The sequence below is a fragment of the Zootoca vivipara genome, chromosome 10, assembly GCF_963506605.1.
Source record: "Zootoca vivipara chromosome 10, rZooViv1.1, whole genome shotgun sequence".
In the NCBI taxonomy this organism is placed as follows: domain Eukaryota; kingdom Metazoa; phylum Chordata; class Lepidosauria; order Squamata; family Lacertidae; genus Zootoca; species Zootoca vivipara.
In genome coordinates this window covers 68,784,187-68,799,215 of record NC_083285.1, presented here as the reverse complement: position 1 = coordinate 68,799,215, position 15,029 = coordinate 68,784,187, and the positions used below count along the sequence as shown (strand labels likewise).

At 50.9% G+C, this 15,029-nt stretch overlaps 1 protein-coding gene across 5 annotated transcripts in view; it reads right to left on the bottom strand.

Moving 5' to 3' along the window:
• Nucleotides 1-217: 217 nt before the first annotated feature.
• Nucleotides 218-15,029, bottom strand: part of FLNC (filamin C) — a 126,676-nt gene continuing 111,864 nt past the window's right edge. For 3 of the 5 annotated variants that reach the window (XM_060279264.1, XM_035128538.2, XM_060279267.1), the window contains 9 exons: nt 13,852-14,097; nt 11,812-12,081; nt 9,921-10,058; nt 9,183-9,298; nt 7,914-8,046; nt 6,679-6,855; nt 4,276-4,494; nt 2,856-3,080; nt 218-1,648 (listed from right to left, as the gene is read on the bottom strand). In XM_060279264.1, coding sequence (XP_060135247.1) covers nt 1,461-1,648; nt 2,856-3,080; nt 4,276-4,494; nt 6,679-6,855; nt 7,914-8,046; nt 9,183-9,298; nt 9,921-10,058; nt 11,812-12,081; nt 13,852-14,097 — 1,712 coding nt within the window. In that variant the 3' untranslated portion in view covers nt 218-1,460. The remainder of the gene's footprint in view (nt 1,649-2,855; nt 3,081-4,275; nt 4,495-6,678; nt 6,856-7,913; nt 8,047-9,182; nt 9,299-9,920; nt 10,059-11,811; nt 12,082-13,851; nt 14,098-15,029) is intronic. The other 2 variants (XM_060279265.1, XM_060279266.1) reach the window with 1 other exon arrangement.

Below are 15,029 nucleotides of genomic sequence, written 5' to 3'. Positions count from 1 at the left end.
TCATCCTCGTCCCTCGTCTTGTAGGGGGTCTGTTCTTGGTGTCTGTTAAACCACCACGGTTTAGGGTTACGTCTGAACCGGGACTGTGTTCTTTGGTAATGGGAGATTGGGCTACACTTGCAAGTCTTACAGGCATCCCACTGAAAGAAAAGGGAATTTGGATATGCTCTGCGGGATTTTAACCAGCAAACCCACACACAAAAACAGGCCACACCACTGCATTTTAAAAGCAAGTCATCTTTATTGCCGGGGGTGGGGGGGCAGGCAGGCTGGGTCTCCCACTGCCCACCATAGGAAACATGCAACCACAAACACATTGCTATAAAAAAGCCCCTCCCTCGAGGGGCTGTCAGTTACAAACAGTCCCGCCCATGTGGGCCAGGATCCTTATCATCCCGTTTCCCCAATATTTCTTTATTATCATTATTTTTCTTTCCCGCCCCCTTTCTTCGTCGTCTTCTATATAAAAAGGCTTTCCTCTCTCTTTCTCTCTCTCTGGCTTGGGCCGCCCCCATACCCAGCAACAGCAAACCAGTTTGTGGACGGGGTGGGAAGCAGAAGGCACAGAAAACCCTCAACGGGTCTACTATGGGGTGGGGGGAAACCCCAAAACTTTGGCCTTGGTCGGCTGAGAAGGTCTGCTGCATAAACCCCCGTCCAACGAGCAGGGTGGTCGCATTGCACATCTTCCTGGGAGACAGTACCCCACCCAGCCTTCGCTCTCACTCAAAACGGCATCATTCCAATCAACCCTCGCCGTCAACACTTGACGGGGCAGCTGCTCCTATAGTTCGGAGGATCACAGGTGACCCCGGTCCACCTGGTCCCAGCAGAAGTCTTCTAAACAACCCTGCGTTCTGCTCCCCCTCCTTCCTTCCTCCTCGCTTCCTCCTCTGGGCTGGCCCTCCACATCTCCGAAAAGGCGAGACTCGTTCAACGGCGCCGGGAGACAGATTCCCCGGCCCCTGCGGTCTGGAAAAACTGGGCCCATAACCTACCGAGCTCTGCCTTCCTCAGCCTGCTCCCTGGGACGGGACACAATCTCCACCCTTTTCCCAGCAGAACCTTTGTGGCTCCACTGTCGGGGGAGGGGGCGGCCCGCCACATGAAGATGCCCCCTGCCTGGTGAACGGCAACAACCGACACTTCCTCCTCCGCGACTTCCGGTTTCCTCCCCTTTACCCCCTCCCCATTGTGAACCCCATCCTTTCCCAGCTACAATGGTGCACACCCCTTGCCCTTCCCACCGCCCCCCCACACCTTCACAGCCGGGAGAAATAGTTAAAAAGGAAAAAAAATAAAGCACCCCAAAACAGGCGAAACAAATTGTCCCAAGGTTCCTCGTGGCGCCGGCCCCGCCCTGGGGCGACATAGGGAGGGGTTTGGGAGGGGAGCAGTCTTTGGCGTGGTGGGCGGAGGGCGGGGCCCGGAGGGGGGGATAGGTGCCAGCCCCCCTCCTCCTAAGGGACGTTGACTTGGTAGGGGCTCCCGGGGACGCTCTCGTCGCCCCACTTGACGATGAGGATGTAGTCGCCCTTCTCCTTGACGGTGTACGTGACGTTGTAGACACGGTTGCCCATGTGCTTGACGTAGACCTCGTCGCAGGGGGTCTTGGGGCCGTGGACCCCCACCATCAGCATGTTGGTACCTGCAGAATAATAAGAATAATTGGGATTGCTTTAAAAACTATCTCACAAAACATGGTTCCAACAACAACACTCGGCTGGGCCTGGACTAACTTCCCAGATACAAGGGGAATTTCTTGCTAATAATCAAATACAGATTACTTAAACAGAAGAGTAATGCAGAAGAGATAGAGGGAAGTCAAACAAACAAACAAACAAGGGACTCAAATTGTTGAACTGAAATACAGGGTGGGTCTTTTAAAAGAAGCCCCGTGGAACATGTGTACGCTGTATCCACGGGGCCTCTTTTAAAGGACTCACCCTGTACAATTAAGAATAAATATAATTATAATATTTATATATAGTATTATAGTAGCAAGTGGGCGTAATAGGGAACTGTACTACAGTAGTAAATAATAATATTTTGTTGTTGTTGTTTGGTCGTGTCCGACTCTTCGTGACCCCATGTACCAGAGCACGCATAGGCCTACTAGATAATAAAGGTGAATTTATTTTCTAAAATAGTTTTATAATGGGATCAAAATAAATAAATTATGTATTCCATGAAATCAATCAGTAGGCATAAGACTCATACCCTTAGTCTATGCTACCTGATCATCAGTCTACAAGCACTCTTTAATATTAGATAACAGGTACAACAGCTTGACCTACATTCAACTGGGCTGCACTGCAGTTTGCAGCTTCACGCTACATGTTGCCATGCAACCCGTCCATGCAGAATGTAGGCACCCTATATATATATAGAAATGAGCAAACCAGTGATATTTTAGACTTACATCCTAGGAGCCTACGCAACACAAAACACAGTTACTGTATGTAGGCTTTATTATCCAGGTTTTTTCCCTTTAATTTTTTGGGGGCCCCCCCATGAGAGTGGGGCCCTAAGCTATAGCTTGTTGAGCTTATACAGTAGTACCTCGACTTACGAAGACGATCCGTTCCGCGGCGCTCTTCGTAAGTCGAGGTCTTCGGATGTCAAAGTGCCCGTTCTGTGCATGCGCGAAGCACGATTTCGCGCTTCCGCACATGCGTGGACCGCGTGGACCGCTTCTGCGCAGGCACAGGACGCACGCGCGGCGGAAAGACTTCCGGGGTTGTCGACTTCGTAAGTCGAAACCTTCGGAAGTCGAGTCATTCGGATGTCAAGGTACCACTGTACGTAAATCCGGCACTGTTCCTTCCCTCTCCGGAGATTCCCCCAATGCTTACCAGCCTTGCCGCAGTCCACAGTGAAAGTGTTCTTCTGTCCGACAAAGGCTTTGGTCAGCCCAGGCCCCCGGGCAACCACCTTGCTTGCGTCAGAAGAGAACTTGGGCAGGGCGCTGTAGCTGCCGCCCACCGAGGAGGAAGAGGACGAGGAGGAGGCCCTGGTCACCGTCTCCACCAGCACCGTCGAGGTTTCGTGGAGGCTGTGCCCGCCGGACAGGCGGGGTCCTGGGGAAAGGGATGGAGAGGCAGCAATGAAGAGACCCTGTCGGCTTCCTTCAAAATATCTGACCTCTGAAACTCCCTCCCACTGGAGGCAGTGACAGCCACTGGGCTCCGAGAGTGGATTAGGCAAACTCGTGGGCTATGGGTGGCTCCTAGGATCTGCCTCGGTGGTGGTGGCGGCCCAAAAGGGCCACAATAAACGCGATAAGGTGTACCCCTGTAAATCCTTGAGTGTGCTTCTAATAGGGAAATTATGGTAGTATGTTGCTTTATGAAACTGATGGTTTTGCAAGACACTAACACAGCGTAACAGAACGTGGTGGGAATCAGAACTTAATCAGCAGAAATTGCCAATGCTTATCGCGCATGTGTATTAAACATGAAATGAGGTAATGATGTACACGACTGGTGAAAACTGAAAGGCATTGTTTGAAACTTTATAAATACCACTGCCTGGACGCGGAACGATCCGAATGTAACCTATTGCTTTGCAATAAACAACGCTGGACTCCTAACTCCTCACGTTTCTGAGTTTTTATTGGTGTAAACCAGGCTTCCTCGACCTCGGCCTTCCAGATGTTTTTGGCCTACAACTCCCATGATCCTTAGCTAGCAGGACCAGTGGTCAGGGGTGATGGGAATTGTAGTCTCAAAACATCCGGAGGGGCCAAGGTTGAAGAAGCCTGCCGTAAACTCAGGAGATAAGCTATTTTTGGCTTACAACACCTCTGCAATCCCAGTTGCTGGAACCCGCAGGACGGGAGAGGGCTCTCGGGGCTCGGATCCCACTTGCGGCTTTCCCAAAATTGGCCACTAGGAGGTTGGCCCCTGCGCCTCCCCTTATGGGAGCTAGGTGCCCGTCTCGCAGGTAGGGCCGTCTTGCCCATAGAGGCAAGTGGCACGGGGCACCAGGGCATCAAGTTCTGGAGGGCGCCAGGGAATAGGCGGAGGCAGAGCGTGGCGCCTTCCGGGATTAGCTCGCCGCCCTCGCCCGCCTCGCCTCGCTGAAGCAGCGCCGCGCCCGGAGCCTCTGCCTCTTCCCCACCGGAAGAGCCACCCTCCAGCTGCTGCTCGCCTCCTCCAGCCCTGCAAAGCTAAAAAGGTCGGCAACTCTGGGAAACGGGAGGGGGGCGCCGGAGGGATCTTTGCACCACGGCGCCGGATATACTTAAGACGGCCCTGCTTGCAGGGTACCTACCTGTGACCTTGGCCTTGAAGGGGCTGCCCACGATGTGCTGGGGGCCGCCGTACTTGATGGAGATGAGGTAGTTGCCGGGCGCCATGGGCATGTACGTGACCTTGTGCCCCTCAGGGTACTCCTGGCAGTCCATCTGCACTTTGGAGGGGCCGTCGATGGTGACCGAGAGGGCCCCCGACCCCGTGTTCCGCGTCTTCACAAAGAACTCGGAAGAGACGCCTGCCAAAGGAGGAGACAGGGGGGTTAAGCAACTCTGAGCTGCCAGAGGAGTGGGGAGAAATTGAGAAAGGCCAGCCCCACGGAGCGCCTCCTCAGCTGATAATTTCATTGTTCTCCCCCCCCCCCCAAATATATTATTATTATACCCCACCTATCTGGCTGGGTTTCCCCAGCCACTCTGGGCAGCTCCCAACAAAAAAATTTAAAATACAATAATTCATCAAATTTTAAAAGCTTCCCTAAACAGGGCTGCCTTCAGATTTATTTATTTATTGGATTTTCCATATTAAAATTTACATTCACACCATAACGTACTGTATATAAAAACAGGATTCCCAGTAATCTTCTGGAATTCCCTCCTCCCCTTTGTGGGTCTTAGTCCTTTCCTTCTGCCTCTTTTATAGTAATCTAGTTTTTTATATCTCCATAGTTCTTCATTACATTACAAGTGTTATTGCAATCCCACTAACAGTTTTAACTTTGCAATGGTTTTTTTTTAAAGATAAATTGTAAATTTTCCCCATTCCTTATTAAAGTTTTGGTCCTCCTGATTTCTGATTCTTCTGGTCATTTTTGCCATTTCAGCATAGTCCATCAACTTAATTTTCATTGTTCTATCATGTTTCTTAAACTGCTTTGTCAGTTGTTGGGGTATATTTATATTTATATATATATATAGCTAAGTAATTTGTAACAACTGGGGCCTGAGCTTGCTCCTTTTCCTCTTCCCTCCTCCTCCCTTGTTCCTTTTGTGCCGTCTCCTGCAAGCCCGCTGCAGGTGGGGGCTGCCTTTTTCTCTGATTGTTTCGACCGATCTGGTGCAAGCCACTCGTTTGTGGCTGAAGAAGGGGCAGGGTGGTGTGTGTGCTTCTAATAATAATAATAATAAAATAATTATAATAAAAGTTAATCGGGTGGAATAAGGGAGTTGGCTGGTGATACTATAAAGGTAAAGGGGGACCCCTGACCATTAGGTCCAGTCGTGACTGACTCTGGGGTTGCGCGCTCATCTCGCATTATTGGCCGAGGGAGCCGGCGTACAGCTTCCAGGTCATGTGGCCAGCATGACAAAGCCGCTTCTGGCGAACCAGAGCAGCACATGGAAACACCGTTTACCTTCCCACTGTAGCGGTTCCTATTTATCTACTTACACTTTGACGTGCTTTCGAACTGCTAGGTTGGCAGGAGCTGGGACCGAGCAACGGGAGCTCAACCCGTCACAGGGATTCGAACCGCCGACCTTCTGATCAGCAAGCCCTAGGCACAGTGGTTTAACCCACTATAGGCTTGCCAATTGGGTCAAGAACGGTCCAACACATGAAATGTGGTCAATGTGGGGGGTCAGTTGCAAGGAATCGCAGCCGTTACAGCCTAAATACCATATTTTCCCATGTATAAAACTAGGTTATTTTCTTGAAAAAATAAGCTTAAAAATTGGGGTCGTCTTATACATGGACAGTAGTGAGGTAGGACTGGCGATCGGTGGCTGCCGTGAGCCGGAGATGGTCAGTGGCGCTTTGGCGGGTGATTTGTTGTTGCGGCAAGTTCCGCAGGCTATTGGCTGCTGTGGCAATTGGGTGCATACCTGCCAAGAAATAAGGGACCGGACCGGAAGTAGCAGACTGGAAGTAGCGCTGCCACCATTTTGGAACTGGGCAGAGCATGCTCAGAAGTGACTTTTGATGCTGCTGTGCCCAGTTCCAAAATGGCCGTCGCATCAGAAGTCATGCTGCAGCCATTTTGGAACTGGGCACAGCAGCATCAAAAGTCGCTTCTGAGCATGCTCTGCCCAATTCCAAAATGGCTGCCGCGCCAGAATAAACCGGGGAAAAACAAAAAAAAAAATCCGTTTTTCCGGCTCGGAACAGCTGGAAAAACGGGGGTTTCCCGGGGAATACGGGAGACTTGGCAGCTATGATTGGGTGGGCGATGGGCGTTTACTTTTGGTGCGCATGCAGACAATTGGTTGCTTCATTGACGCGTCTGCAATCGGCTGTGTTGGTCCTGCGGGGTGAGTGATTTTTGACAGTCGCCCCCTTAAAAAATAGCTCAACAACTTGGGGTAATCCCCCCCCCATTTTCTTAATTTGGAGTCCTGAAAAAGAGGGGGTGTCTTATACATGGGGGCGTCTTATAGACAGAAAAATGGCTCGATGGCACCTGATAGGAGGATGGGGTGCTTACCTGTGGTTCCGCCCTCCAGGCCTGGCCCATAGGCTGTGACGAGCCCTGGGTCACCGGCCTGGCTCTGCTCCCCAACACGGATCTTGAAAGGACTGCCGGGAATGTGTCTCCCATTAAACCGGACGTCGATGGAGTGGACGCCGTTCTCGTGGGGGATGAAGCGAATGGCGTATTTGTCTGTGGAGGGAGAAGAGGGGTGTCAGGCGGAGCTGCGCAAAGCGTGGGTGCTGAGGTCGTGCCCCCCCTAGAGGGCAGGGACAGGTTCTGCGTGGCCTCAGGTTCTAGACCAGGCATAGGCAAACTCAGCCCTCCAGATGTTTTGGGACTACAACTCCCATCATCCCTGACCACTGGTCCTGTTAGCTAGGGATGATGGAAGTTGTAGTCCCAAAACATCTGGAGGGCTGAGTTTGCCTATGCCTGGTCTAGACTCACCTGGGTCTCCATCTACATCTGCCTTTCTTATCTTTCCTTTTCTTTCTATAATTTTTATTAAATTTTCTGTTTCACATTTTAGAATATTCATTTAAACAACCTTGAAGTATCAATGACTCCCCTTCTTCTCCTTCCACGGTTCATTTGCGTAACATGAATACCTGCATATTTTATATAAACTAAACCATTCAGTCTTCATGCTGCCAGCATTTTCAAGTGTACACAATTTCCCCCCATATAATCAATAAACATTTTCCAGTCTTCTCTAAATGTACAGTGGTGCCTTGCAAGACGAATTTAATTCGTTCCACTGGTCAATTCGTTTTATGAAAAATTTGTCTTGCGAAGCACCGTTTCCCATAGGAACGCATTGAAATTTAATTAATGTGTTCCTATGGGCTCCGGAGGGACTGGCGGCGCTGGTGCTTGCTCGCTTGGCTTGGGGATGCCAGGCGGCGGCAGCGCTGAGGCGGCCGATCCTGGGCCGGCCCGAGGGCGAGCGCAGCGCGTGGGACGAGCAGGAGAAAGTGTGTGACGGCTGCAGCACTGAGAGGGCCAATCTGGGCCGACCCGAGGGTAAGCGCCGTGCACTTTCCCTCGCTTGCCGCGGCGGCAGCACTGAAGCAGCCGATCCCGGGTCGGCCCAAGGGCAAGCGCATCTAGTATCGAGGCTCAAGTGCACTGGCGGGGGTTGGACTAGATGGCCTCTGGGGGTCCCTATGAAAAACCGAAGACGTAACCACTGGGCATGGGGAAACAAGACTGGTTCCTCCGCCGCCGCCGCCACCTAGTGAACTCACCGCTGTCCAGTTCTGAGACGTAGCACTCCTCGACCACGCCGGCGGGAGTGTGGACTTTGGCGTCGATCACACCGCGAGCCCCATTCAGCTGCACCGCGAAGGAAGCCGGCTGGTTCACCTTTAAGCCAGTCTCCTGCGGGGACACAGAAAGGAGGGCTGGGTGAGACCCACATACAGGAGATCGGGGGGGGGGGGGCTGCCCTACAGGTTAGAAGGTGGCAGGCGACCTTGGAATTCTGATGAAATCTGGGGAATCCGGAACATTACTGGCACTAACTGTGGAAGCAAAGCCATTATGGCTGGTAATAATAAATTATTATTATTATTGTTGTTGTTGTTGTTGTTGTTGTTGTTGTTGTTTATACCCCTGGGCGGCTTCCAACAAAATATTAAAACACAATAATTCATCAAATATTAAAAGCTTCCCTAAACAGGGCTGCCTTCAGATGTCTTCTAAAAATCAGATAGTTGTTTATTTTGCGTTTTTGTTTTTGCGGCTCTTTTTTGTTTTGTTTTTGTGTCTGCGTCTGTGTGGAACGCAGTTCAGCTACTGATGGATTGCAGTACATTGTTTATTGCTTTCATTTTATGGATCCATGGTCTCGTTAGATAGTAAAATCCATGTTAAATTGCTGTTTTAGGGGTTGTTTTTAAAAGTCTGGAAAGGATCAATCCGTTTTGCATTACTTTCTATGGGAAAGCGCGCCTTGGGTTTTGGAACGCTTTGGTTTTGGAACGGACTTCTGGAACGGATTAGGTTTGAGAACCAAGGTACCACTGTATTCCCCGAACGATTCTCTCCAGACGGTAGCACTCGAACCCATGGCTTCAAGTTACAAGAAAGGAGATTCTGACTAAACATCAGGAAGAACTTTCTGACAGTAAGAGCTGTTCAACAGTGGGACGGTCTCCTTCTGGAGGTTGTGGACTCTCCTTCCTTGGCGGTTTTTATGCAGAGTTTGGGTGGCCATCTGTCCTGGATGCTTTAGCTGAGATTCCTGCATTGCAGGGGGTTGGACTAGATGACCCATGGGGTCCCTTCTAACACTACGATGGTGGCCGTCATTGCTTCTTGGGGGAGAAAATTACGTTGGTTAACTATGCGCTGCATAAAGAAGCGCTTCCTTTTATGTGTCCTGAATCTGTCCCTTCCTGCCCCATCCTTTTCGTTCTCCAAATCTATCGGAAGCCCTCCAGGACTCCTATGGGGGGGTACACTTTTCCTCCTGCAGGGGGCATCAGGCTGGGCAAGGCTGGGCAGGCCGGTACCTGGAGACTGGTGACCGTCAGGCGGTGTGCGTCGTCCGAGAGCGAGGCCACGGGAACCACGAAGGGGCTGTCGGGGATGTGCTCGTCATTGAATTTGATGGACACCTCGTAGTCACCTGACGGAGAGAGGAGGGGTTAAGACCGGAGGTGCAGCAATTCCCCTTTGCAGCATTCGGGGTTTCTTCGTTTAGGGAAAAGGTAAGTAAATGGGGGACAGGGTTTATTTCGTTTCACTAAACTTATGCACCGCTTGGCTGCAAGAGAAAAACTCCAGTCCGTTTGCAAACGGAACGGAACAGCAGAATTGTCGGTCAAAAGGACAGATTAAAACATTCGAAAGATGAAATCGGCAATATGCTAAAAACAGACTGAAACGTACAGAAACACTCTGCGTGGGCTTGCCTAAACAAGAATGTTTTCTGTGGGTGCTGAGAAGAACGCCTGGCTGACGTCAATAGGCAGGGAGTTCCAAAGGACCACACAAATTATAGAAGCTTATAGAATCACGCATGATGTGGAGAGACGCCCGTTCCCCTCCCTTTCTCATCTAGAGCCCGTGGGCATCCAAGCTAATTCATGGGTTCTGTGAAAGATAAGCGGGCACAGAATCCTTTGGAACAAATAAAATTATGCTGGGGCTTAAGCGTCTGTTCGTGGTCCGGTCCCCCCCAGCCCAGAGGCATCAACCAGCAGCGTGATCCGTGGCAGCGGAAAAGCCCCTGCCCCCAAATACCCTACCTGGTTCCTGGACGATGTAGGAGACCCCGCAGGAGCCATCCTTGCGGTCCTCAAAGGCAATCTCCGCCTTGCTGGGACCCTCTACGGCGATGGAGAGACCCCCGGCCCCTGCCTCCCGCGTCCAGATGCTGAACTCGGCTGGGGAGAAAAAGAAGAGGAAGCTTTTAAGCAGAGGTTGGAGGGCCACCTGTCAGGGACGTTTCCGTTTGGGATTCCTGAAGTGCAGGGGGTTGGACTGGATGACCCTTAGGAACCCCTCCCAAATCTTCGATTCTATCATTCTTCCGCTGCGATTCCTGGGACTACTAGGGGCTGAGGAAAACTGATAGGTTTCATGACTTCCTCATCCCTGCCTCGCTCTGTGCAGATCTGCCAGGGATTCTTCAGTTGCGATTCCTGCATTGCAGAGGGTCAGACTAGATGAACCTTGGGGTTGTGGGGTGTAATCAATTGGTGCAGCATTCCTTATTTCCCTAGAATGGGCACAGGCAGGGGGACATCCAGTCGGTGTAACTTTCTGTTCCACTGGTCTGGAGCTTCCCCCCCCCTCCATGTGACCTGGGAGATGGGCATTGCTCTGGCTGACTCTATAAAATAGCTGAGTCGCGCAGCCATTTTCTCAGTCTAGTCTTGTCTTTCTTTCTGCTGCCATGCTGATCTCCTGCAGCCATTTTGTTGTCTTAATGTGATTTTGCTGTCTGCTGGCTCTCAGCCAGCAGCACGTGAGTCCAGTCTCCACATGAGATGAACTCCCAGTTTCTTTGTTTAACCACCAAGTAAAGCCTGCCTTTCAGGGATCCAATCGTGAACTGAAATGTGAGCAAACTTTTTTACTTTACTCAGAAAGACTCCCGTGACTTTATTCTTTTAAGAGGGATCAAAAGGGGACACCAAGGTTCAAACGAATCTGCAAACTAGCTTCCAGCTATATTGAGGGGAACCTGCTCCGCTACATCACTCACTAGCGTGAGTGAAGAAAGGACAAGACTTAATTCGATATATCCTTTCCTACAATCCTTAACATTCCCACAGGGTCCCTTCCAACTCTACAACCCTGGGACCCTTGAGGAAAGAGGGCAGGGGGCCTACTTTTTCGGAGTCAAACCGGGTCAGGCATGTTAAGAGAGTCGCTGTTCCCCAGATCCCATCCTGGTCCCCCAGGAGGGTCTTCCGCAGTGGAGGCTGGCCCATTGGGGTGCATGGTCTACTACAACATTATGCAACATGAGAGCATCGGAGGACCTTCCTGGATCATGCCAAAGAGGACCGATCTAGGACAGCACTCTGGCGCACCAATCCCAAAGGCGCATGCTTGTGCCCACTCTGGAGCTTAAGCCTCAGCATCCATTCCAGGGTCACTTGCCGCCTTCTGATCTCCTGCATGTGGGTCTCACCCAGCCCTCCTTCCTGTGTCCCCTAGCTGCGTAACCTAGCAATTCTAAAATATAGACGCGCTTTTACCCTCGCAAGTATTGCCCTCGGCTCTACTTGAGGGACGATTCCAACAGATTCCACACAAAAAACGCTTCTGTCCCTGTGGAGACGGCAGTCCCGAATCGGTGGCGCATGCCCTTCTGGCTTGCACTCTTTATAAAGACTTGAGGAATGTGTTTGTCACCCCTCTTTTATTGTCCATTCCGGGTCGCCCAACCATTGCCCCAGTGTCCTTTCTCTGGGCAGATCAAGATGAGCAAAGGCTGCAAGGTTTTTAGCCGGGGCATTCAGAATATAAGATCCACTATTTGACCATTGATTCAAAACCCTAAAGTGTGATTTATATCATTGACTTTATATTTCTGTTCTTTGTGTATCCCATTGTTGTTTTGTGGCTATGGCTGATGGCTGACACAAAGAAAGATTCATTCATTGAGGCTATCATGTGCTCTCTTACCTGGGACGCCGGCCACGCCTCTTTCCAGGCCGGTGCCTCCTGCTCGCACCTTATGGGAGCCTCCTTCCCCCAGAGGCCCCACGGTGAACTGGAAGGGGCTCCCGGGGACGTGCTGCCCTCGGTACTTGACGTTGACGGTGTGGGGGCCCATCTCCTGCGGCACGAAGCGCACCGAGTAGGCGCTGTCGTCCCCCTCGATGATCTCCGCCTCCGCCATCTTCCCCGACGGGCTGGTCACCTGAGCAGTCATGGCCTGCAAGCCCGCCTCACCTGGACCGCGAGGAAGAAGACAGGGGAAGAGTCCATCAGAAGGCTGTCAGCCAATCAAAAGCCTGCAAAAAGGCCCGGCCAATCCCGAGCAGCCTCACACGCATGCAGCCTCACCAATCAGAGCAGCCCGAGCACCCGCCCCCCCAGGATGCTCCTGTTTCCGATTGCTCAAAACAGAAGGAACGTGTTTCTAGTCCTCATGACTGCAGTTTGGAGATGCAGTAGGGGGATAAAACAGGTGCTTATACAGTGTCCAGTACTGGCATAATTTTTTGGGGGGGGGAATATTAGGGTGTATAAATATCATTGTGGGGAAAGGACTAATAATTTCGGAAGGTAGCATCCTCTTAAACTATATAGCGAATATATGGGGCCTGGCAATTAGTCAATTTAAATGGATTTTCCGTGTCCTCACATCTGCAAAAAGACTGACAGTGAAACACTGGAAGGAGAAAGATGGCTTCCCTTCGATAAATTGATAAATGACATAACAACTCTGGCAACCCATCAACGGATCACTTTCAGGTGAAGACTATGCAGGGACAAATTTAATATTTAGAATGTGTTTGTCGAAACCATAGTAATACGTGGATTAACACATCCTTGACGGAAACAATAAGTTTATCCATCTAAATATATACTATATAGCTTTGTAGCCTTATCTGGTTGTTTTGTGATAGCTGTTTTCCTCTGCTTTTAAAAATGTTTTTTTATGTATTCTCTTCATTTCCCCCCTTTCTTTTCCTTTCTTACTTACTTTACTATACTAATCTCAATAAAATAATCTATATGGGGGGGGGGGAATGATTGCAAGTTTGGAAACAAATAAGATGCATCCACCGAAAGCTTTAAAATTAGAGGAGATTCTGGTCCTGGCCACCCTTTCCCTTGACCCCTTGTGTGAATATTCAGAGTCATGCAAAAGATCAGGTGTTGGGGCTGGGATAAAACACGCAAATATACTGTGACCATGCATAAACAAGCTTGGTGCATTTTTAAAATTCGTTCGGAGCACTGAATCGACACACGCACAAACACGCAGGGAGAGGATATCAAGAGCTTCAGAGCGGTGAGTAGCAAAAAAAGGAAAATTCTCCTGCAACGTCTAGAAGGGGCTGCCTCTCCAAGCCGCCAAGGTGCAGACACCTGGCTTGGACATGGACTTCCCTGTCGCACTCTTTCAACTCGGTTGAAATTCTTCATGGCATAGGAGCCGACTCCTAGGGGCCAAGTCCCTTTACCCCATGGGCGCGGCCAAGGAGGGGCAGGGGGGGACAACTCCTCAAAAATGATTGGAAAGCATTAAAAATACTCAATTCAGAAGCCTGGCCCCCGTAATGTCCTCTTTTTTGTGGGGGGGGGGATTTTTGCCTATGATCTCCCCATAGCTGTCAAGTTCTCCCTTTTTTAAAGGGAAATTCCCTTATGCTGAACAGGCTTCCTCGCGAGAAAAGGGAAAACTATGGACAACTATGGATCTCCCCCCGAAGCTGAACAACTTTCTGGGGCCCCGAAACAAAAATCCTGGCTCTCAGGGTTGTTGTGGGGATTAAGTGAGGAGGGGAGGGGACCATGCATAGCCCCCCCTTGAGCTCCTCCATCCAAAAATTGGGGTGCACATGCAATAAGTGTAGAGTGAACCTTCAAAATGTCTGCCTGCTCGCAGGCGCATCTCTGCCCGACTCCTAGCCCCCGCCGTGCAAAAAACCGCACACGAGAGGCCCATGCAACCCCGCACGGCACACTGCGGCCCCACGGGGGCCCACGCACCCTCCTGGGTCGTCCGGGCGATGCTTCCAAAAGAGCCGAGGCTCTCGCGCCCCAGGAAGTCTCCGAAGACGTTGTGGAAGGGGTCCCCGCCCACCTGGGTGGACTCCTCCACCCGCACCTCTCGCTTGGTCTCGCCGCCCCGCGTCTTGCTGATCTCCGTCCGCTCGGTGCGCGTGTAAGTGTGGCTGCTGCGCGTGAAGGTGCGCGTCAGCCGCTCCTGGGCTGAGACCATCTGGAACCAGTTCCCTGTGCGGGCGGCGGCAGCGATGGAGGAAGGAGAAGCGGGGGTAAGACAGGGAGGAGAGAGGAGGGTTAGAAAGAGGGTCCTCCGAGGTGGTCCTTGCACCAGAAGTGTCGGACGTGATCCATGAGAGACAGTCAAGTACAACATTCCTTGAAATGCTAGAGAAGACATGCGATGGGATGTTTGGTCCAGCCAGTCGTAACTTCCTGTTCCTCCTGGCTGGAGCATCCTTGCTTTGCATGTGACTAGAGGTGGGTGGGCGTGACCTTACCTGTCTAGGTAACAAAAGGACGAGTCACGCAGCACACCTCTCTCTTTTGACTTCCTTCTTTGTTTGACCAGCTTCTAGCTAGGACTGCTCTGCTAGCTCTCAGCTAGCGGAAGCACTGGGATTATTCCCCCATATGGGGTAGATCCACATGGACATATTTGTAACTAAGTCTGCCTTCTGGGATCCAACTGTGAACTGATGTGAGTAAACTTCTTTTATCATCTTTGTATAAGATTGTGGCGTCTTTATTCTTTTTAAGAGGGATTCAAAGGAATTTACCAGGAACGTGCAATTCAATCTGAGACAGATTGAACTGTATAATAGTGAGAGGCTCACACGAGCCTGCAACCAGCTATCTACTGTGAGGGGGAATGCAACTCTGCTACATAAAGGAACTTGCTAGCGCAAGTTGGGAAGGATATTAATAAACAGGACATCCTCTCCTGCCACCCTGAACATTCCCACAAGAAGAAGCCCCCTCTCCCTGGGGCAAAGGATCCGCCGCCTCTAACTGCAAAAGCCTTTGCACATTGGTTCTGAAAAGGCAAGTGGCTAGTCCTCATTGCCACAGGTGCTGCTACCGACTTTGATCTGGGCGGGCTTTTTTCTGTCACCAGGGGCTAAGCAAATGCAAGTTTTTGAAAAGGCAAGTGAGGAAGTGAA